At 48.8% G+C, this 22,961-nt stretch overlaps 1 protein-coding gene across 5 annotated transcripts in view; it reads right to left on the bottom strand.

The window, feature by feature from the left end:
- TBC1D10A (TBC1 domain family member 10A) overlaps nt 1-22,961 on the bottom strand; it is a 31,127-nt gene that overhangs the window by 8,017 nt on the left and 149 nt on the right. For 2 of the 5 annotated variants that reach the window (XM_029921492.1, XM_029921489.1), the window contains exons 2-3: nt 22,699-22,952; nt 3,262-3,361 (exon numbers count right to left, since the gene is read on the bottom strand). In XM_029921492.1, coding sequence (XP_029777352.1) covers nt 3,262-3,361; nt 22,699-22,907 — 309 coding nt within the window. In that variant the 5' untranslated portion in view covers nt 22,908-22,952. Of the gene's footprint in view, nt 1-3,261; nt 3,362-19,180; nt 19,472-22,698; nt 22,953-22,961 lie in introns of those variants that run through there. The other 3 variants (XM_029921491.1, XM_029921493.1, XM_029921490.1) reach the window with 3 other exon arrangements.

Genomic DNA, 22,961 nt, shown 5'->3' on the forward strand with positions numbered 1-22,961 from the left:
TAGACTGGGAGAGGTGAGAGAGAAAGTATTTGGGGGTAGCTCATGACCCAGAGCTATGCTCAATTCTTATGCTTGCTGTCTTTATCAGAAAAAGGTTTCCACTATCAAAATCCAATTTGAAAAATCACCATGTCTCTTACAAATGGGAAAACTGAAGACAGAGTGGGAAAATATTAAGGTCACACCATGAAGAACCTACTACGTCCTATACTGTAACACAGGCTACAGGGATCCAGCCCCATGTGCTTTCTACTTCACTGGCCTCTCAGAGCTAGAAGGGAGGTGAACTGCACCAGGACTTTGGGAAAGAATGAGACTAAAGGCAGCTGACCTAATCATCCTTTTTGACCTCAAGGCCAATGGTCAAGGATGGTGAGGCCAAAAGCAGAGGCACCATTCTTATAGAATGGAGGTGGATGGTACTGACCAATGACACTCCCCTCAGCCCCTGCACTAAGCAGCCTGGCCTGGGATGGCAAGGGGAGCTCAGGGCAGTGGGAAGAGCAACTGGATGAGAGTCTGAATCCAGTGCTGGATTCAACCAATCAATTCTCATCAATAGTTAAAAACAGGATGATTTTTATATACCTAGGATTCTATTAGAAGGGTGGGAAAATGCCTAGCATGGGGCTTGAAACACAGTCTGTGTTCACTAAATGTCTTCCTCTCCACCCCTCCATCCCAGGAAGACCCTGACATAGAAGCCACAGGGGCTCCTGCTCACACCTAACTTTCCCTCACCTGGAAACCCCCTCAGATAGTTCCATTGGAATCTCTCAGAGGAGCACAGAAGGCCTAGCCTTCCTGATGATGAGCACAAACAAGAGAAAACTTTCCAAGGGTCAGAGAGTGTCAAGAACCAGGAAGGAGACAGGCAGACAGGCAGGAGGCTGTGGGGGAAGAGCAAAACAGCTGGTCATGGAAGCTAAGCTGGAGCTTCTGGGACTGCCTGCAATGGCGGGCAAGGAAGGGAGCAGAAGGGAACTGCCCCAGACTCTGGGAATAATAATTTCCTGCTGCTGCGGGACGAGGGTCTCCTTAAGGAGGCCACTTGGTCTGAGAAGGCTTTGGCAAAGGGATATAGTATGGCCTAGCGCCACAGGCCCTTTGGGCTCTCCCCAGGGCCTGACCTGAGCTAGCCCCCATATCATCATAGACCCGTCATAGCTGGCCTGCCACAGGGGAGCCCAGGAATACCTTCAGTCCATTAAGGTTCTCAAAAAGGCCCTGCCCTCACTCAGGACAGAGCTGGGGAGGTGGGGATGGAGAACCAAGAGTACTGCCACCACTCTGGACTCTGGAATTCTCCTCAGCTCAGAGGTACTAGGAGAAGACAATTTCTACCTGTCAGTCTTTGAGAGGAGGTAATAGTGGGGATCAGAAAAGATAAAGCAGGACAAAGTGCTCAGCAAACAGAAAGCACAAGGGATATTATTCTCTGTGAGAGCTGAGGCCACACCCTGCCTGCTGAACTCTGGGAGGGCTTGGCCACAGTTTGAGCAGAGCCCTACAGGGGAAGACAGCATTTCAGCCAGAGCCTTGCCTCCCTACAGGGCTTGGACCCCCTCCTGGGGACTCAGAATAAGTCCAAGAGAGGTATTGTCCTTCCTGTGCCTTGACTTCCTGACCAGAGGGAGAGCATAAGCCTGTGCAGCCAGGCAGGAAGAGGTCTGAGGGCCAGTGTCACCATAGCTGAGGTGGCAGGAGCAGACAGCAGAGGGCTAGGGCCTCTGGGTAGAGTAGGATACAGCCTCCTGTGGTGGCCCCTGCTGGGCAAGGCTTCTCAGACCAAGTAGCCTCCTTAAGGAGACCCTAGTTCCACAGCAGTAGGGGCCTCTAACCACTGTGCCAGGGAAGTAAAGGGGAAGAGGAAGTGGTGTTGCCTGCTCTAATGAAAGGATCTCCCCAAGACTCCCTTCTGGAATCCCCCATTTACAAAGGAGACTGGGGCAAGAAGCATCCACGGTTCCTGCCAGTCACTAGTCACAAGAAACTGGAGAGGGAACTGAAGCTCAGGGTAAAAGCCTGAGGGGCAAGGAGGCAGGAAAATAGACCCAAGAGTCATGCACGAAACAGTTGAGAACAGCTGTCTTTAAAAAATATATTTTTTAAAGAGAAATGTTCATAAGCGAAAAAATGAATGCTGCAAAGCCTACATAAAACAGCAAGAAAGAGCCAGGCTAGGTGTGCCTCTTCTCCATAGGCACAAGGCTTTATAGTCACCAACTGATGGGAGCCTCCCAACATGACTGTCATCTCCATTCAACCAGGGAAACTGAGGGTGCACAGCTAGCCACAGGCATGAAGAGGGTAAGATAGTGGGGCTGGGCCTAAGCCCATATCTGACCTTCAGTCCTGAGCTTTCTGTTTGACTCTGCAGCCAGCTATGCCAGCCTGGACCAGACTAGCATGTCAGGTGATAAGAGCAAAACAGCAGATTCACTCTGTGCAGTGGGAACTTGTGCAGACAGACCCTGGCTATGAGGTTCTGGACAGGTCTCCACTAGGCCAGGGAGTAACTAGATCCTGCCCAGGTAGCCAAGAGCATCAACACATACATTGTGCTAGGCTAGGATGTTCCTATGGAGCAATAGAGCTAGTGTCCAAAGAAAGATCAATTAGAAGAGGAGCAAAGGGCACTTTCATTTTTATAATACCATTAAACTGTGAGGTTACTTTTCTTTGGCCAGGAGGCAAGAGGGAGCTCATCAAATTCATCTATAGGGTAGTGATGAAGTATGAAGGCACTAAATATAGATTGCCTAGGTTCAAATTTTGATTTTGTGGCTCATCCATAAAGTGGGGGTACTACTGCAACCAACCTCACTGGAGTGTTCTAATGACTATTGAAGTCAAGTGCCTAGCACACTGCTAATGTTCAGTACATGTTATCTATTATTAGTATTATCAAGTCCTCCTTGATAGGTAGTAAACAGCAGTAAGAACTTCTCCCAAGAGGGCTGGAGGAAAGCTGCCTATAAGGGCTTTTGGCTAAAAGTGGCTTTGAATTTGACTCCAGGACCAAGTTCTGCATGAGTCTGAAGTCATCTTGGAAGATCAAGTAAAGACTGGTCCCTGCCCTCCTGCCAGCTTCTGTTCCCTTTACAGAGCTGGCAGACAGAGACACTTAAAGCTACTAGCAGTTGGAGAAGGCTACTGGCAGTTGGCTACTGCTCCTCTAAGCTGATACAGTCCCTCCTTCTTCCTTTTCTACCCCAGGCTGCCAACTCCCAGCCCAAGGCCCAAGGCCAGGCCCCTCACCTTTTTGTGTTTCTTGGCCATCCATTTGTCCCAGTTGTTGAGCATATCCAGCCATTTGGACTCCCTCTGCCTCAGCACCTCCAAGGGAACTTCCTCTAGCCTGTGGAGCAAAGGGCAGGACGCATCAGAAGTGCCAAAGGAAGCAAAGGCCCTGGCTTAAGCCCCAGCCACCAGCCTTGTCAGGCCTTCATTCCTACCCATCTTCCATTCCTGCTGTTCCCTTCAGGACTGCTAACGCATGAACACACTTATAAAAATAAGAGGGAACGCTGCCTCCTCCCTAGAAGGCACAGGCCAGAGAGGCACCAGGTTAAGTGCCCACTCCCCCAATGTGTCAAGAGGCCAGAGGTCACTGTGCCTCTCTGGGGACAGAAGTCTGAGTATCTGCATCTGTGCATCACAGCAAAGCATTCCTGTCCTGTATAGATAAATAAGCCTCTTAGGAGGCCTGCATGCAAGGTGTAGAGCTAGATGAAAACAAAAGTCAAACAAATACAGAAATAACAATGCTCACTCCTTCATTCTAGCAAAACTAGTTACTCATAGTTTCCACAATTATGCCCTGGCCTTTTGCCACTTCTCAACCTTGCTCATGCCAGCGCCTTTGCTGGAATGGACTCCAAGTTGTCTTTACCTTTCAAAATCCTACACATGCTTCAAAACCTCACCAAATATCACTTGTATTTGTACATCTACTAACTGAGCAGCTATCACAGCTGTGCTAGCATTGTTCTAGGGTCAGGGCTTCTGGGCAAGCTGTGGGGAAACACTCCTTTGACTAGAACAAAGTCCTGGCTGTCATGGCATTGACATTCTGCTGGGCTCTGAATATTCACTAGCGTCAGTGGGGAAAACACTGGGGCATGGACACCCACCCCAAACAAGGAGATCGGCAGAGCAGTTGAGGCAGGCTGGGGCAGAATCCCTGGCTTAGCTAGAGGGTGCTTCAAGTGAGTAGGCTTCCTCTAAGTAAGTTCCAGAGAATTCCTGAGCTCAAATAAATCTGAAGGGTGCAAAGAGAAGGAGACTAGCATTTGCAGAGTGGGTGTTCTACATGTGCTTTCTTATTTAGACTAGAGGGGGAAAAAAAAGTATGTGTACACCTCTGTATACATACAAACATGCTCTCTTCATTTTATTTTATGTTTTTAAGTTTATTTACCTTGACAGAGAGGGAGCACACGGAGGGGGAGCGGCAGAGAGAAGGATAGAATCCTAAGCAGGGTCTCCACCATCTGTACAAAGCCTGATGCAGGGCTCAAACTCATGAACAGGGAGATCATGACCTGAGCCAAGATCAAGAGTTGGGGGGCACCTGGGTGGCTCAGTTGGTTAAGCATCCAACTTTGGCTCAGGTCATGATCTTGTGGTCCATGAGTTTGAGCTCCACACTGGGCTCTGTGCTGACAGCTCAGAGCCTGGAGCCTGCTTCGGATTCTGTGTCTCCCTCTCTCTTTGCCCCTCCCCCGCTCATGCTCTGTCTCTCTCTGTCTCTCAAAAATAAATAAAACGTTAAAAATTTTTTTTTAATTTTTAAAAAAAGAGTTGGATGCTTGACTGACTGTGCCACTCAGGCACCCCACATACATGCTCTCTTCTTAAAATCATTTTTAAAGTGGTAGATTTTGAATTCTTCTTTTTAACCCTTTTTTCCCTTCAATTAAAAAAAGTGCTTGACGTTATTTAGAGATAAGATACCCAGGGAGGATATCTTGCTCAGAGTCAAACTGCAAATCAGTGGAAAATCCCAGCCTCAAATCCAAGTTAGATCCTAGCCAAGAGCCTGCACTCAGTCCTGCCTGACCTCCCAGAAAGGAGTGCAGGGTCAGAAGCACTCAGACAGCTGGGAGGAGGCCCTTAGGAACAGGACATGATGGGGCCAGGGCTTGGCCCAGGCCTTGATTCTCTGATTCTCTGACGGAAGGAAATGTGGTACTGTGACTTTTACTGGTTGGAAGAGCAGAGGGAGGGGCCTTGGCAGAGCAGAGGCCTCTCTAGACACAAAAGGGCAGGTCTTCTTTAGTGTGCTTTATTCTGGGGAACTGCACCCGCCTGAGAGCAGCCTTGGAGCTGAACAGCTGAGGAGGAATGACAGCCTGAGGCAGACTTGGCCCCCTCAACACACTGACACAGGCCATTCTCCTCTTGAACTGCTGACCCTCTCCTCACCACCTAGAGGCAGAACCAGGCGTGAGGACACTTCTTTCCTTTCTCTCCTCATGGAAGAAAACCAGAAACCACACCTTTAGATCAAACAAACTGACAGATGCATGTCTCCAGGCAACCCCTAAACACCCAGGAAACGGAAACCAAAGGCCTAGGCATCACAGGACATGCTGCCTCCCGCCACCTACAAAGTACTAGCTTATACAAGTCAGGGGATGAGGCTTCTGGTTAACTAAATGAAAGGGGATGCCCACACTGTGTTAACAGAAAGTTTTGGCAGTTGTAGATGTGGATAATATTTGATCCAATCCCCCCCACTGAGCAGATGAGAAAACTGAGGCTCAAAGAGGGAAAGGCTTTAGCCTGAGATTATGTTTCCAGTGAATTCCCATGTTATTAAATACGTCCCCTTTTGATACTTCAACCCTCCAGGTCTGTCTTTGTTGATAAGATCTGATTGCAGGGCCTCATTCTCCCAAATGCAAATACACAGGGGAACACATTCAAGTTCAGTGTTCCTTTAAATGATGTCAGATAACAGCTTTGGCAATTTCAAAGCCCCAACATCAAACCTCAAACCAGAATTTTAATTGGTTACAAAACAAACAACCATACTTCCTGGATTCTAAGACACTACTGACTTTAAGCTATATACCACTGATTTGGCAAGATCTATCTCAGAAACAAAAAACCCACCACTACTTGAAATGTACATATCAACTGAAAGATCTGTTTTGACTTTAAAACCTTAAATCTGGAAAAATTTGAGGAAATAAAATCATTTGAGTGACTTCTCCTCCAATAGTAGAGGAGTTTAAACCACCTGGAGATGGTGAAGAGGAAGACACTAGAGGTTTGGTTGTACCCAGAACTCAGCACACCACATGCTCTCTAACTGCAGGTAGATTTCTCTTTATGCACAGGATGTGCTCTTGAAAAGTTGCAGGCTATCCTTTATTTAAAACCAGAAAGTTCACAAACCTTTCAGTCTAGTAGGTCAGGATCTTAAAAGGCATCTGATCATACTGCTGTCTGGTATAGGAATCCCTTCTACAACAGGTAAGCCCCTTGTGCTCTTTAGACCTCAGTTTCCCTATATGATTGGAATGATCTGCATTGTGAATTGATCCTCAAAGGATGCTCAGAAAAGAGCCATGAGATGAAGAGAGAGTCAGGGTGTCCCTGCAAATAGCATGCTGGTGTAGAGATTGAGGTGGTTTCCTCCTGACAGTGGAGGGAGAGCATGAGCCAGTTTCTAGTGACAAGGAAGCTGACCAAATGGCCAGTTTAAGGAATCAAATGGCTCACTGGGGATGCTTCAGGTCTGAGAGCTTCACTTACCCTTCAGAAAACCCCTCTTTCAGGACGCCTGGGTGGCTCAGTCAGTTAAGCGTCTGACTTTGGCTCAGGTCATGATCTCATGGTTCCCGAGTTTGAGCCCCGCATCGGGTTCTGTGCTGACAGCTCAGAACTTGGAGCCTGTTTCAGATTCTGTGTCTCCCCCTCTCTTCTGCCCCTCCCTTGTTTGCACTCTGTCTCTCTGTCTCAAAAATAAACATTAAAAAAATTTTTTAAAATAAAGAAAACCCCTCTTTCTTTCAGGTGGCTTGAGGAACTCTCTGTAGTCAAAAGAACCTAATGAGACAAGTCTCTAGTGGCCCAGTTTATCCTGGAATTCTGCCAGGGATGGGCCTCATTATCACCAGGTGAAGCCACCCTATTGTTGAAATTTCTAGTGTTAAAACTTTCCTCCCCCTGTAATGCCAAAACTTTCCTGGCACCATCTATCTATAATCTCAACACCCCCTTTTAGGGCTACACAAATCTCAGCCAGACCAGTCTCATACCAGACACAGACATACTTATCCCGTGTTACTGACCCATCCTTACCTAGAATGCCCCTTCTTCTCCCCTCTCCAAGTCACAGCAATGTTTTCGGGGCCCAATATAACAATAAAAACCACAAATGCAACAATACCAGCAGCAATAGTAGTTACCATTTATACATAATTTTCTACTTACCAATTTCTTCCTAAAAGTGTTATATACTTTTTTCTCATGTACCTTTCATAATAACCCTATATAATATCATTCTCTTCATTTTCCATAAGTAGAATCCAAGACTTGGTAAAGTTAAGTGACTTACTTAAGGCCAAATAGCTGGAAGAGACAAAGCTGGGCCTCAAACCCAGGCCTGCCTGATTCCATACTCCACCCTCTTGACCCTTGTACTATACCCCTATGATCCTACAGGTAAAGCCCTCAGCCTCCACATGGCCTCCACACCTACTAAGACTCATTAACTGTCCTCCAACCTGAAGACTTTTATCTTGACTTAGAATACCATTTCTCAGAACTTTTAAAACTGAGACCCACAATAAGAAATACATTACATACTGAGATTTTATACACACACACATCAGTGAAATACATTTTATGAAATAATTTACTTTTTTTAAGTTTATTTATTTATTTTGAGAGAGTGTGTGTGCATGTGCACGTGCTTGTGAGAGAGGGGCAGAGAGAGTGAAAAGAGAATCCTAAGCAGCCCTCTTGCTCCTGCATCGGCTCAGCACTCAATCTCATAAACCATGAGGTCAAGACCTGAGCCAAAACTGAGATTCAGATGCTTAACTGAACCACCCGGGCACCCCAAAATAATTTACTCTTACAAGCACTCTGGAATTTTTAGTTTAGTTTTATATTATTCTTTTCTCTCTCTCTCTCTCTCTCTCTCTCTCTCTCTCTCTCTCTCTCTCTCCCTCTCTCTCTCTCTCTCTCTCTTTTCTTTATTAGAGAGAGAGAGGGCACAAGTGAGCAAGGGGCAAAGTGAGAAAGAATCCCATGAGGAACAGAGAGAGAGGGAGAGAGAGAGGGAGAGAGAGAAGCAAAGTTCACCTGAAGTGGGGCTCGAGCTCACCTGACGAGGAACTTGAGCTCATGAACAGTGAGATCAGACCTAAACTGAAGTTAGATGCTTAACGACTGAGCCACCCAGGCACCATCTCCCCTCTTTTTTCTTTTAATGCTTGTCCTAATCCCCTAAAATTGATATCAGCAGTGATTCACTAATGAATCAAGACATAAAATTAACACTTCATTACACCCTGCTCATATTTCTTAGCACTGTCCCTCCCTAACTAGACTGGGTCTTGAACTTCTGTAACTCCCACCAAGCACCTCACAGGTAATCAACAGGTGTCTGCCTGCTTTTCTCCATGACATCATTACTTTCATATGACTTGCATTCAGGTCTACAAGCTGCTGCTGCCTAGAGCAATTTTATTTGTGCCCCTCATAGCTCAGTGAGGTGGATCCCTCCTTAATTAATAGATGAATTACTATTTCCGTTTGGCCCGTGAGAAATTTGACCCAATCAGAGATGTTATTAGACAAAGCTAATAAGTTAAGTGGCAGAACCAGGGCTTCCCCTCTGCCACAGTGACCTATGTGCTGCTTTGGACTCCCCTGGAAAGACTGTGAGGAAATCAGGTCATTCTCTAGATGTCATTGCGGGGCTCTATCTCTGGTCCCCAAGCCCCTGAAGACAGTTTATCCCCATCTCCAGTGTTCTGACTGCCCCAGTGAGCAGCCTGCCCATTCCCAGTAAAGCTCAGTGAAGCCAATATGCTGGATGGGCACAGCTCCCAAGTACAACCTCAACTGGAGATGGCAAGCCTGAGCAATGAATGTGCTGTTTGCCAGCCACCCTCTCCTGAGAAAGAGAGGCACAGAGGAGACTAAAGTGAGCAGCCAGGGGTGACTGAGCCCAGATTCTGTTGGGCTCTCAGGCTGAGCTAGGTTTAGCGGTGCTATGCCAGGGCATGGCCCAAGGCAACAGTAACACTCTGCTGACCCTATGTTCTGAAGGCTCCCAGTAACCTAGTCTTTTCCCCAAACTCAGAACTGCAAGTTTCCAAGAGCTCAGAGGAACAAGACCAGTTCCCAAAGCTATCAAGACCAAAGACTGGGGCTCTCTCCCCACTTGTCCTTCTAGAAGTCTGCCTTCTGCCCAAGCACACCTCAGCCCTTCTGGTTGGCAGTCAGCCAGGTATGGTGCCCCTGCCCATGCCTCCCCACCTTTATCTGGTGGTGGAAGTTAAATCTTGGTCCCAAGGAACAGTGTAACCCCCTCTTTTAAGCCTCATTTTCCAAACCAGCCCAAATTAAGAGAAACACAGCCTAGGCAGAAAGCCCAAGGCCACAGACCACAGGATTGTTCTTCATCTCAACCACTGGAGGCCAGCTGGGGTATGGGAAGAGTGAACAGAGTGGAGATCTTAAGGCCAACCAACCTAGGTTTCCATTCCAGCTCCTCTACCTGGGAGACCATGGGCAAAATATTTGTCCTCCCTAAGTCTTGACTTCTTCATCTTTAAGTGAAACCATAACACACACCTCAGATTTTATAGGACTGGAATGAGCCTGATGAATGGCCAGTAAATAGTAGCTATTAGGTGACTGATATTTGCAGCTTACCTAGCACTTTCTTATCCCTTTTCTCATCTGACTGGTCCACATATATGGCCATATACACATGCAGCAGGGTAGGATTAAGGCCCAGAGAGATTAAGTAATTTACTCAATGACACTGAGACTCTAACTCCTGGCCTCTGATCCCAGCTTTATCACTTTATAGCTGCCTGAAACAGGGCAGGCTGCTCCACTCTGAGCAGGTTCCCCATCTTTAATATATGGAGGCAGTGACACCTTCTTAGAGAGCAGCGGTAAAGATCACATAAGGCAGTAAAAGCTGACACATTTCCAGCACTGGCCATGTAGTAGCTCTGCCAAGTAGTACATATGCATACAATTCCCCAAGGAAGTAGCTTTTATTGTCTCCATTTAATAGACATGAAAACTAAAGTTCAGTATGGTTGAATAATCTGCCCAAGGTTACACAGCTTGGAAGTGGAAGCTACCATTTAACCACTAATTTACCCAATAAATATAAGTGTCTCACCACCTGGCCTCAATATAATCTAAGGGCCTCAGTGCCTGTCACATGCTCTTTCCTCTTTTTTACTACCAGTAGAGAACCACTACCCTTTGTGCTGAGAAGGGCAGGAGTGAGCAACAAGAAAGTGTGGAAAACTGGGAAGTAGATGTGCAGAAAGAGCATAGCCAATGACAGATCCGGGGACAAGGGTGGGGGAGCTACCCTCTCCTAGAGCTGGAAAAAGTGAGGATAAACAAAAGGCTGACCTACTTTGCACACAGGGTAACAACCTCTGGAGTTCATTAACCTAAGAGGTGGTAATGACTGAAAGTATAAATAGCTTTTATGCCAGCTCCATAATAACTGATGATAGGAAACCGGAATATAAGAGAGGGTGGGTTGGGAGGGTGCAAATGGCCCACAGTCAGGGCTGGGAGGCCTATGAGATCACCCAGTGAGTCTACTCCTCCCCAGAGAGCCAGGAAGGCCTATAGCCCAGAGGGTAAGTGATCTGCCCAAGGCCATGCTGTGAGTAGTGTGGAAAAGGAAGATGGTATGCAGCAGCCTGGCACTCCTTCCTGCGGCCTGGCAGCCACTGGTTTAAGGGTAGGGCAATGTCCAGGCTCTCTGTCTGGGTGAGAGTCTGGCTTGCTTCACTCTCCCCAATTCCCAGTGCAAGCTAGTTTTGGGCCTGCCTCCCTTTCCCATAAGGAATTCTCTGGCTTTACTCCTTCTAGCCCTGGGTCAGTGCACAATGGTAAACAGGTTCTCTCCACCCTTCACTGGCCTTGGTGCCCTGGGCCTCTGCCCAGCTCTCTATTCTGTTCAGCTCCACCCCTCTTGATGTCAGATGGAAGAAACAGTTCCTTTAAGCACCAACTTTGCTGGCTCCAAAAAGCAAGGAATCCCTACTCCCCCTCAGCAGGCTGAGTAGTGCTTGAAATTTCCCACTGGCAACTGGGTCTTCAGATCATAATCTCACTGTGGGCACCCAGAGGCCATCCTGACTCATGTATGGCCTCCTTAGCCATCCTTACCAAATTGCTAGATCTTACTGACAGATTTTACCAAATTCGTTTTGACTCACTATTTATATAAGGCCTTTCCTCTACTCACATTCCTTCAAGGCTCCCTACTGCCCTCCTTGTCCAACAGAAACCTCAGATTCTCCTATTTCCTCTAAATATCCCTCTTCTTTCCCCAGTTCTATCTCTAGGTGGCCCTCTCTCTAAACTGGCCTTCCTCACCCCTACCCCCACTCCAATTCTGTTCCACTCATCTTCCAAGGCCTCATTCAGAACTCCCTCTCATTTATACAAAGCCTTTCCTAACTAACCCAGGGACAGAACACAATCAGCCCCTCATTATATTCCATACACATTTCTCTAGAGCCTGTGTTCCAGGCCCTGAATCTACAAAGATGAATAAAATGCAGTCCCTGCCCTTGAAGAGGTCAATCTGGCAAAGGAGACAGATGGGTGAGTAGAAAACTAGCACACATAGAAGTGCTATCACAGAAGCAAGTAGAAGGTGCTAAGAAATTGCAAGAAACCCCCAGGGTGGTGCTAGTGGTTGCGGGTGTGGGGGTGGTTTTCAGAGAAAGCTTTAAGAGGGGGCAGACTTTTGAGATGGTCTTTGAAAGGTGACAGGAAGTAGCCAGGATGGGAAAGGGGAAAGCGTACACCAGCCAGAAAGACCCAGTATGAGCAAGCACAAGTTAACAGAAAAGGCCACGGCTTGTTTGGGGAATGTGAGCAGTCTAGTGGAGCAGGTATGGCTTCTCCACCTGAATATCCTATCTGCTCTGCTGAGGCAGCATTCCACTAGAAGGTGCACTCCTGGAGGGCTCTGCCCATTTCATTCTCCACAGTGTGTCTTGGGCCTAGACCAGAGCTTGGTACTTAACTGGTGCCCAATAAAAGTGTGTTGATAGAATTATTAGCTTTGTGACCTCAGGAACTCTGTGCTTCAGTTTTCTCCACAGTGAGATGGGAATACTGTCCTCAACCTTGAGATCAGGTGGGTAAAACACAGAAAGTGCCTAATAAAGAACATTCCCTCTCTGGCCTGATACCAGCTCTGGATCTTCCTTGAAGGCCAGCCAGCACAGGGCTGAACACAGATGTGCTTGATAACAGCCTATTACAACATTATAATTCCGATATTCAATTAATGTAACTGAATGTCTTTTAGAGCACTTACCAGGCACTTGCTATGCAACAGACATGGTGCTCAGCACTTAACTTACATTATATCGTTTAATCCTGACAACAGGCCCATGAAATAGGTCTTCTAATTATCACTGCCTCTCCCTCCACAGAAGAAGAAACAGGTTTTCAGCAAGCCAGTAACGATCTAAGGTCTAGGGTGAGCAGAAGACAGCCCTGGGAGGTGAATCCAGGCCCTGCTCTTCTCCTGCTCTGTTACTCAGCTCCAGCATAAAATGCTAACTAACCACTAGGCAGGGTTCACACCAGACTTGATTCCAGGGAACTTGGAGTTTTGTGGACGCAGAGCCATAAACTGTATGGTGTTTGGCAAGTCACTTTACCTCTCTGAAATTTGGTATCTGCTTCTGTAAAATGGAGATTATGATGAACTATGTCTCAAGGAATTAAATGCGGCAGTGTCAGTGAAACCCTGGTCCACCATTCAGGCTCCTCTATAACACAGCATTACCATGTGACTATGCTGGGAGGGTGGAGGGGGTCACCCTGAGGCAGGACAGGAAGCCCAGGATGAAAGTTTACAAGGAGCATAGGAGGGTGGTGGTAATTATGAAGCAAATTCTGATTTCTTCCCCAAGTGACTGCCACTACCCAGGAAGCCTGAAGCAGCACCATGGTTACACGCTTTGAGTTGAATCTTTTAGGAGACCCACCTTATTCTCACTTCTGCTTGATCTTCACAGTCCAAAGAGAAGGAAGATCAGGCCTTCCGAGTCAGGGTCACCTGAGGACTCTGTTCCAAATGACTCAAAGAGGAACTGATGGGGGGATTCCCAGTCTGCCATGGCATGCCAGAATGCTCCAGACCACAAGCTGAGTGGGGCTGGCTCCTCTACTCATCACTCCCAAGGGTGGTAGGCAGAGCACATAAAGGAATCTGGATCTTCACACCCATGCTGCCTTGCTGTCTCACCCTATGCCAAAGGCCTGAAGTACACCTAAGAGGATAATTCACACTCAAATTGTAAGAGCCACCCTACACCTTTATTTTGTGACAGACAGTGTGCTGGGTGTTTTACCAACATTAGCTCTCTTATCCTCATAACACCCCCTCTCTCCCAGTGTCACCATGGCCTATTTGCCTTAGAGAAGTCATATGACTAGAAAGTGACAAGAGCCAGGACTTGAAGTCAAGTCTGCCTGTGTCTTGAACCCAGGCTCTCCCAAGGCCCAAATTTAGCTTCTCCCTTTTTGTGAAACCAAGACAAAGGGGGAAGGGAAAAGCAGCAGCATCCTCCAAAAGTGGCTGGCTGAGAAGGATCGCTTCTGGACACAAAGAGTCCAGGCCCCAGAGTGCACTCAGGAGGAACACGAGCTCTCCACACTATGTTTCTGGGCCCCCTCACTAGCCAGCTGTTCCTGCCTTGTCTTGGGGTACATATGAGGGGCTGTGTGTGGAGATGTGGGACAGGAAGTGCTCCATTCATCACAACAACTCAAACAACTTGAGAAGCCTACTAGAAGAAGCACAAACACTTGGGGCTGAACTGAAGATCTAAAGCTGGGACAGGGAGGGGCCGGAGAGGCCACATAGTGGCCACCAGCTTTGGTAAGATAGAAAACTGGAAAAAAAAAAAGGAGTCCTAGGTTCCAGGCCCAGTTCCATTACTTGCTCAGCTTTGGTTTCCTTGGCTGTAAACAGGGTAAAATAAAACTTAGCCTACAGATTTCCCATTGCCCCTATAAGGATTACTGCAAGGCAATGGGAATGAAAGTACTTTGCAGAGTAAAGAGCTAAATAAATCAAAGCATCCTTTGATTTGATTACACTCCCAAAGAATGAGGGCTACTGGTCCTACATACAAAGAGAGGTCCTCCCACAAGAAGAACACAGCATGTTGGAAGAACTGGCCTCTGTGGGGCAAGCAACCCCTTGCACTTGTGTGGTACCCCCATAAAAAACTTCTCAAAGCACTTTTCATATACTCCAAGGTCAGTCTCAAAATATTAGAAGCATCATCCCATTAAAACTGCCTTAGTTTAGGGCCGCCTGGGTGGGTGTGGGGTTGAGGGGGATCAGTTGGTTAAGCGTCCGACTTCAGCTCAGGCATGATCTCACGGTTTCGTGAGTTCAAGCCCCATATCAAGCTCTCTGCTGTCAGCCCAGAACCTGCTTCTGATCCTCTGTCTCCCTCTCTTTCTGCCCCTCCCCAGCTCATGTGTGTGCTTGCATGTACTTTCTCTCAAAAATAAACATTTTTTAAAAATTGCCTTAGTTTACATGTGGGGGGAAACTGAGGCTTAGAAAGATTAAGCAAATTTCTCAAGGTCACACAGCTAGTTAGGGATCCACCGAGGCCCAGGACTCAGGTCTCCTGACCCCTGTTAAGCAGCAGTCTTTGTTTATGCTATGCTTATAATCCAGTTATCTCATTTGATCCTCACAATCCCTTTGTACACAGGCCATGCCTTTAACTACCTATTGAATGTCTGACTTCCCTGCTAGACTGCAATCCCTAAGCCCAGCACACAGCTGTACACATAGTGAATTTCTGGGTGAGAAACAGGGAGCATCAGTCTCATGATCAGGTGAAGGGACGTGCCTAAGTCACTTATACCATAAGGGTCAGTGGTAGAGCTGGCACTAGTGCCTTGACTCCTGTGCCTTATTAATCTCTGAGAAATGGCTGGAAATGCCCCTAAGTGCTAAGGGGTTCATTTTATCATAGGTACTGGACTTATTTCTATCTGTCCCATCTGAGGAACCAGTTCCAGGAACAGAATAAAGGCACGAGGTGAGGTCAAGCCAGCCCTGGCTGCCATCTGCCTCCTCTTGATCAGTTAATCTATACCTAAAGCCCCAAACCTAGCCTTTCCAGCTACACACTACCCTAAGGCTGGTTTACCCTTAGGCCTTACTCTTCTCTCCTTGGAGAGGAGTCTGGCTCTCCTTGCCATCCAATATGTTTACCAGGCAGAGAGCACAAAGCTCAGTACCACTCACCCCCACCCCCTCCCAACCAGGCCAGCTAACCCTGCTCTCTCACTGGAGAGAGACAAAGAACCCCTTGATGTGTCCTGGGCATGCCAGCCATGCCAGGCACCTTGGGGGGGGGGGCAGGGCTGTGACAAAGCAGAGTCAGCAGCAACCCACTGTCCACCTCAAAGGAAGGCCACAGCTGGCCAGAAGGCCCCAGGATAGGTTCTGTGAGAGGCCAGGTCCTCTTCAGCTTGTCTTGAGAATTCCCATTTCCCCATCAGTCCACACAGCTAGTCAGGCACCAAGCCCAACTGATTTGCTGGCCTCTTCATCCTCATAGCTCCAGACCTCTTCCAGGCCCCTCCATAGTCCTTTTGGGTTGTCCTGAACTCTCTCAACTGGTCTCACTGCCTGTGGCCCAGCTCCTCCCTATGCCACCTTCCACACCAGCACCAGACTGATTTTGATGAAACACAGGAGGCCTCAGTCTGACATTCAAGGCTAGGCATGGTCTGCCCAACCTACTTTCCTGTCTCCCCTTGCTTCACATCCACCTCCTGCCTTCTACTCTTCTTGTCACCTCTCTTCTTGGCATACCACACTTCTCAAACAGCTGGTTTTTGGGGGGGTGGTCTTGCACATAGGTCCCTTTCCACCTAGTGAAATGCCCTTCCTTGCTCCTTCTGAGGCCTGGATCAAATGTCACTTCTTCCTGGGCTCCTATAGATGGAGCTGGCTGTCTCTTCCTATATATTCCAGAGCAACCACATACCTCAGTTATAGCTTTTATTGCTCAACATTGTAATGATTTATTTGTGGTTCTATTTTTCAACAAGTCTGTGAACCTCTTGAAGTCAGTAAGACACAGATGTTTTGTTCAGTTCTGAATCCCTTGTCCCAATCTCAGGGACTGACAGAGTAGGTGCTCAATAAAGTATAGTAAATATATTCGCTGCTAAGGTGGCTAAGCTGGCAAAAGTAAACCTTGGCTTTCTCTTCCAGATTCCTGAGTCTGCTGCCTACTTCCCTACCTGATGAGCAGTGAAGAGCCAAGCTGTGACAGCCTCTTAAGAGCTGTACAGGGCATGAAATAGAGTAGGGTAGAGTGGGATGAAGAAGGGAAAGAGAAAGCTGAGGTAAATAAAACCAAAGTTGGCAGCTGCCCTGAAATCCTGTATAGGAGGCTTCTAAGCAGGTGAAGCATCAGGAGCTTTGGTTTGCCAGTGGGGCAGACAGGACCGTTTTCTCTCTGCCAGGGAGGGTCCTTGGGCTCTGGATAGTAGCTTTGCCAGGTACAGACAAAGTAGCTAAAGGAGGCCTCCTCCTCCTCCCCCTGAGGAGTGCTGCCTGCAGGATAAAGTGATCACCTAGGGCACTGACAATGGATGATGGCTGGGTTCTGCTCTGGTGGGCAATGTATCCTGACCTGGAAGCTCAATTGGCTTGGAGTCAGGAAGAGAATGGGCACTAACATATAGGGTAGCAGTAGACTAAGTATCAGAAGATCTGAGATTCCTCCTTAATTTGGCTCCATTGTTAACTAATTGCAAGGCTGCTCCAAGCCTCAGATTCCTCACCTGTACGGAGAGCATAATCCCTGCCTAACCTACAAAGAAACAAAGGCACAGACTGGATATCAAAGTCAGATGACCATTTGGCAGTATTTTGGGGCCAAGAGCAATGCAGTGTGGACTCTGACCTATGGGAGGGCTAGACCAGACCAGATCTGGCCATGCTTTCGGGGCCTCCCCAAGGATCTTTCTCACTGGGTCTTTCTCTGATTTGTCTGGCTATGGACTTAAGCTGTACTGAGACCTACACTGCCCTCCACACCAGGTTGGAGAGGTAGCCAAGGTCCTGCTAACTTCTGCTCTGGGTGTGGGGGCCTCCAGGACTAGTGAGCACCTGTCATCTGCCTGCTGCCACATTAGCAAGGCTTAGTCACTGGATTTAACATTGAGAAACAGGTTCTAATCCTAGTTCTGCCATTTACTAGCTGGCAAACCTTGGGCCAGATCTTCTCAGATCTTTGGTGTGCTCATCTATAGAATGGGGAGAACTACCTCTGGCAGGGGAAAGTGAGGGTGCACCATTGGTTAGAGTTCATTACTGCCCACAGGGGAATGGACCTCCCTGACACTCATCATCATATCTAGAAATATAAGTAGAAAATGAAAAGACAGGACCACAAGCCATTCCAGTCTTAAAAAGAAGCAAGAACAGGGGCACCTGGCTGGTTCAGTCATAAGAGCATACAAGTCTTGATCTCAGGGTCATGAGTTCAGCCTCATATTAGGCATAGAGATAACTTAAAAAAAATTTTTTAAAGGAGAAAGAACATTCATTGAGCACCTACTGTACTATGTGCTCATTTCAAACATCACAAACTCATTTAAACTTCACAAAACCCATGCAAAATCAGTATTATCACAACCATTTCACAGTGAGAAACTGAGACCTAGTAAAGTGAAGCAACATGTCCAAAGTCACACAGACAGCCAGATTCCAGAGTTTGTGTGAAGAGGGAACACAGAGCATCTTCTTTCCCCCACCTCAGTGTAAACAGATTGGATGGCTGGACCAGAGCCAGCTTCACTGGTACTCTGGAGGTTCTGTTTCAGAGCCAGATGCTGGGAGGACAAAACATCAAGCAGGTCCCACTGCCTTATCTCTTTCCCACAGCTTAGGATTTCCTAGCAGGCGGACATGCAGGCACCTTCCCAGGGCAGCAGCTGGTGTGCTGGCCTCCTCCTTCACCAAGTCAAGTCTTGTCTGAGGCCCCAGAACACCCACAGGGCCACCAAACCAGATTTTACTTTGAAGCTGGAGAAAAAGAAGGAGGAGAGAAAATGGAGAGCCTGTCGTCTAGTCCACACGTACAGCTGCCTCCTTCCAGATGGACCACCCAGGGACCACTCTGTTGCCAGTTCCATGCTCTCCTGGGAACCACAATAGCTCAAGAAAAGAGGATGCTCTGAGCTTACTAGCTGGAGAAGGTGGTGGGAAAGCAGGGAGACAGGCTCTGGCCTGCCAGGAGGGCCCTGGCCTTACTCCAACAAAAACTGGCATAAGCCAAACTATAGGGATGCCAATTAAGCCAGTTCTACGATTTCCAAAGCCACAGAGCTGCCATAGTTGGCTAGGAGTAGTGGAGAACCCAGGGAACAGGGGAACTGAATCAGCAGAAGACAATACTATTGTTCCAGATGTTTCTCTCTGGACCCAGCTCAGATCCCTCTCTCCCCTAGCAGGAAGCCAACACCCACGGGATCCCAGAAAGCATAGTTCCTCACTTCATCTTGCCTGCAGCACTGAGCAGACTGAAGCTGGGTAGGAAGCTCCAGCCTCAGGAGGCCAGTCCTGGCAATTACATGGGAAAAATAAAGGGAGGTTGGGAACCCATCTCTCTCAGGCCATCTCCCTTGGGCCAGAAGTCCTAGTATCCAACTGGTATCCTTCTTTTCCTTCGTGACCCCCTCCTCTGTGCTGCAGAAGGGACCTCCTGGTACAGATCTGCTCTTCCTATCTCAAGGTGATAGGAATGGTAACATCACTCTTCCCACCCTTGCCCTCTAAGGATACTCCTTTTTCCTCCTCTGGTCCTTCCTGGGCTTCAACAACCAGCTCAACTCCCAACCAAGTGAAAAGAACCAATACTGTCAGCACCTCTGTCTGTGTCCATGACTCCCACAGGGCCCTTGGCTGACTTGGTCGCTTTCTTGTCTCTCCTCACTGGCTTCTGCTCACGTGCAGGCAAGGACTATCACAGGCTCACCAAAGCCCTGTAGAGTAGGCTTAAAAGAAAGATGAGGTGAAGAAGGAGAAAAGGCTCAGGGCTGGGAATCAGGAGTTCTGGGTTCAATTACTGGCTTTGATCTTAATAGACTGAAGAGATGAGGCTAATCAGTTCTCTCAGACCTCAGTTTACCTAGCTGCATAATGATAGCCATCTCTAAGGTCACTTTCAGCTCTGACTTGAAATGCCCATCAGTATATGTCATAAAGTAAATACTGAGCATTTACTTCTCTGCAGGCCTGAATAAAAAAAGGTAAATAAGCCTGGTCACAGCCCTAAAGCTGATCAGTCTAATGAACTGGTAATGACAACACACTCTTACCCTTGCTGGGCCGGCCTTGTCAGCCTCCTACACTACTGAGCTAAGCCAGGGAAAGTGAGGACAGGCAGGTTCCTGCTAAGAATCTTCTATTCTACCTACCTGGCACCATAGGCTGTGTTAATGGATGGAGGTGAAGGCAGTGGAAACTGTCCTAACCTTCCTAGGACAGGTCAGAAACCCTGGGTTCAAGTCCTGGTTCTGCCAACTAATATGCTATGTTCTCAAGCAAGTGATTCTCTTCTCTGGGCTTTGGTTTCCTTATCTGTAAAAGCAAGGGCTAAGCTTAGTCAGTCTCTTAAGATCCCTTCCAGTTCCAACAGTCTATGATTTTATGATATACTCATGCCAAGCACCTAACAGTCACCTAAGCAGGGTAGCCTCTGATCTGCTTTCTTCCCTTCCCCCTAAGCCCCTGGTAACTGCCAAAACTGACCATCTTGAGAGAACCTTTGGTCCAGGGTGGCTAAAATGGACCTTTAATCTAGAGCCAGAGTTCCTGCCGTCTCCACTAAGGCCATCAGTGCCAATGTTTCACTCTGTGGGATAGCACATGAACTCTTAGCCCTTAACCACGAGATTAACTTTAGGGCAACCACCCTGATACTTCCCATAACTTCCCCTCTTACGGCCTTGGGCAGGGACTTACTTTTGGCTTCCTTGGTATCACAATATAAACTCAGCAGGGAACAGCCAAAGCTTTCAGACACCAGAGATTTTAGGTTGACCAAGAGGGTCAAGAAAGTAAGGCAGGGAGAGAGAAGGGAGCCTGGGACCCCACCTCAGTCCCAGTTTTATAAACACCAGTGATGTAGAGGGCATCTGCAAAGTCTGGGTTTGTGGTTGGAGTGTGGGGAAGACAGATGTCTGGCTGCCTGGTTGGGGGAATACAGCCAAAGGGAGGTGTCCCACTGGGGCGTCTCTTCTGTTCAAAAATACCAGAGGTACGCCCTCATTTTTTCTCATCAATGCTCAGCCCTCATTTTTCTCGTCAATTCTCAGAGCCTTAGAAGGAAAAGAAAGGAAACTAACATTTTCTGGGCCACTACTTGGGTCAGGCACTGTGCTAGGCACCTTCCTATACCTGATCTCATTTAATCCCCACAGTAATCTTGGGAGTACATGTTACTGTTGCCCTTTAAGGTGAGCAAACAGGCTCAGAGATTCAGGATCTTGCCCAAGGTCACACAGCTAGCAAGTGTGATTTTTTCCTAAGTCTGGCATTTTCTCACCATATCACACTGCTGTGTACCCCGAGATCTGGTTAACTCTTTCGTAAGAATGTAGCAGGAATTTCTATCTCCTAGAACTCACCAGCAAATTTGAGTTCCTCCTTCCAAGAACCCACAAATGCAACTGAGAACTCTTTTCCCACTTCTCAAGACCTCATCTCTCTCAGGACCCTAATCCCTCATGACTGCTCCTCAACTTAAAAAATATATATACTCTAAGTCCCCTTCGGGTTCCCACAAGCTAATCCCTGGGAGCTGTGACAAAGGATCAAAGCAAGGTGAGGCATCAGAATAAGGGTGACCTCTGGGTTCTGCACTGGACAAGGTTTAGCCTGCTGTGAGCAAGTGGGGGGAGGCTGGAGGAGACAAAGCCAGTGGGTAGGAGAGAACTCTCCTTAGGGGAGGGGGCTACATTTCTCCAAAGGAGAAGGAGGCCTGGTGAATATGAAGCTTTGAGACTGGGAGAAATCTGGAAGTGATCTTTATGGGGCTGCTGGGGTGGGGTGGGGTTCTTAACAGATGGTCAAGGCTCTTTCATAATTCATAAGACAGGCTGGAGGAGCCTTGGACAGTCACAACTGGTCAGAAAACAGGAGAAAGGACCATGTGGAGTAGGGTCTTGGCTGAGCCCTGTGGAGCCCCCACAGGTAATTCTGTGAGGCCCTCTATTGAAGGGGAGGCATTCCATGAGGGAGGCTTGTCAATGCTGTGCAGAACACTGTTCTCATGTGACAGGACAGCTGGGAGGGGAGTGGGGTCTGGAGTCTCTCTTTCCTAAAGGGACAGCCAACCCATACATATGAACTCTGACCAGGCTCAGAAGGTTCTGGGGGGAAGTGTGGTTGCCCAGGTACCCAGCTTGGAGGGAAGGTGCTGCTTCACTGCCTCGCATATCTCTGCCTGCCAGCTGGGTCCTGGAGGCTCTGGGGCTGGGGATCAGAGTGTGCTACCAGCAGGGACCCTATTGTCTCCATGACTGTCCCCTCAAGAGTCTGTGTTTGGGAGGAGTGTGTTTCCACGGCATACACAGAGAGACAAGCGCAAGCCAACAGTCTGTCCTGGAGATGAGGCACAGTCACCCTGTGGGTAGGGGGAGTGTCTGCCCACCTGTTGCCAGTGAGGAGAAATCGGCTTCTGAAGGGGGAGGAGAGCACTTTCTGACCCTTCTGTGAAGGGAAGGGACTATCTGCCCCAGGGAGGGACAGTCTGGGAGGCAGCTGACCAATGTCAGTCCAGTCCACCCAGAAGCCTGTGTCTTGAGGTAAGGGGTCAGTCTGTCCTGAAGTGGAATGAAGGCAGGGCAGTCTGTCTCTTTGAAGTCCGTCCCCCTAAAGTATCCCCCTGGTGCGGGGTAGCAGGGTGGAGACAGGGCGTCTGCGGGTCCTGGGGGATGGGGGTAGAGAGGGTATGTGTCGGGGGAGGGGCAGCCATCTGTGAGCCTGTCAGGAGTGGCACAGTTGGGCCTAACGCCGCGGTGGCAGCAGTGGGGTTGGGCCAGGTGTCTGTCGTTCTGCCCTGCAGTTGGGAGGAGGGCACTGTGGGCCCTTCCTAGGGGCGGGTCAATGTGTCTGGAGGGCGGGGGCAAGGGGGAGTTAGGGCCGGCCACTCAGTCGTTAGGTCGGAAGCAGTCTGGCGAATGAGGGGCGGGTCAGTCGGCTCCGGTAGGGGGTGGGGAGGTGAAGGGGTGAGGGGGCAGGGAGAGAAGAGGTCGGTTGTCTCTGGTTGGGAGGGGAGATTGTCGGTCTGTCCGGACGGCGGCTCTGTCAGCGTCGAGGCCCCCCGCGCGAAGGTCCCGCGCCGGCCCTGGTCCCCGGCCCCGAGCCCCGGCGCTACTCACGCGCCCTCGGCGCCCTGCGAGCCCACGATGAAGCCGAACTTGTCGATGCGGCGTTCGGCGAAGCCGTTGGCCTCCGAGTCGGAGCCGAGAGAGCTGAGCTCGTCGGCGGCTGCGGCGTCGGGGCCCGGGGCCAGGTTCTCCCGGGTCCCCGACAGGCTTCCTTCGGCCGCGGGCGCGCGCGGCCCGTTCTCTCCGCGGCTCTTCGCCATCCCGGCCGCGCCCGCCGCCTCAGCCCCAGCGGCCACCTCAGCCGCCTCAGCCGC

This window comes from Suricata suricatta, chromosome 14, assembly GCF_006229205.1.
Source record: "Suricata suricatta isolate VVHF042 chromosome 14, meerkat_22Aug2017_6uvM2_HiC, whole genome shotgun sequence".
In the NCBI taxonomy this organism is placed as follows: Eukaryota; Metazoa; Chordata; class Mammalia; order Carnivora; family Herpestidae; genus Suricata; species Suricata suricatta.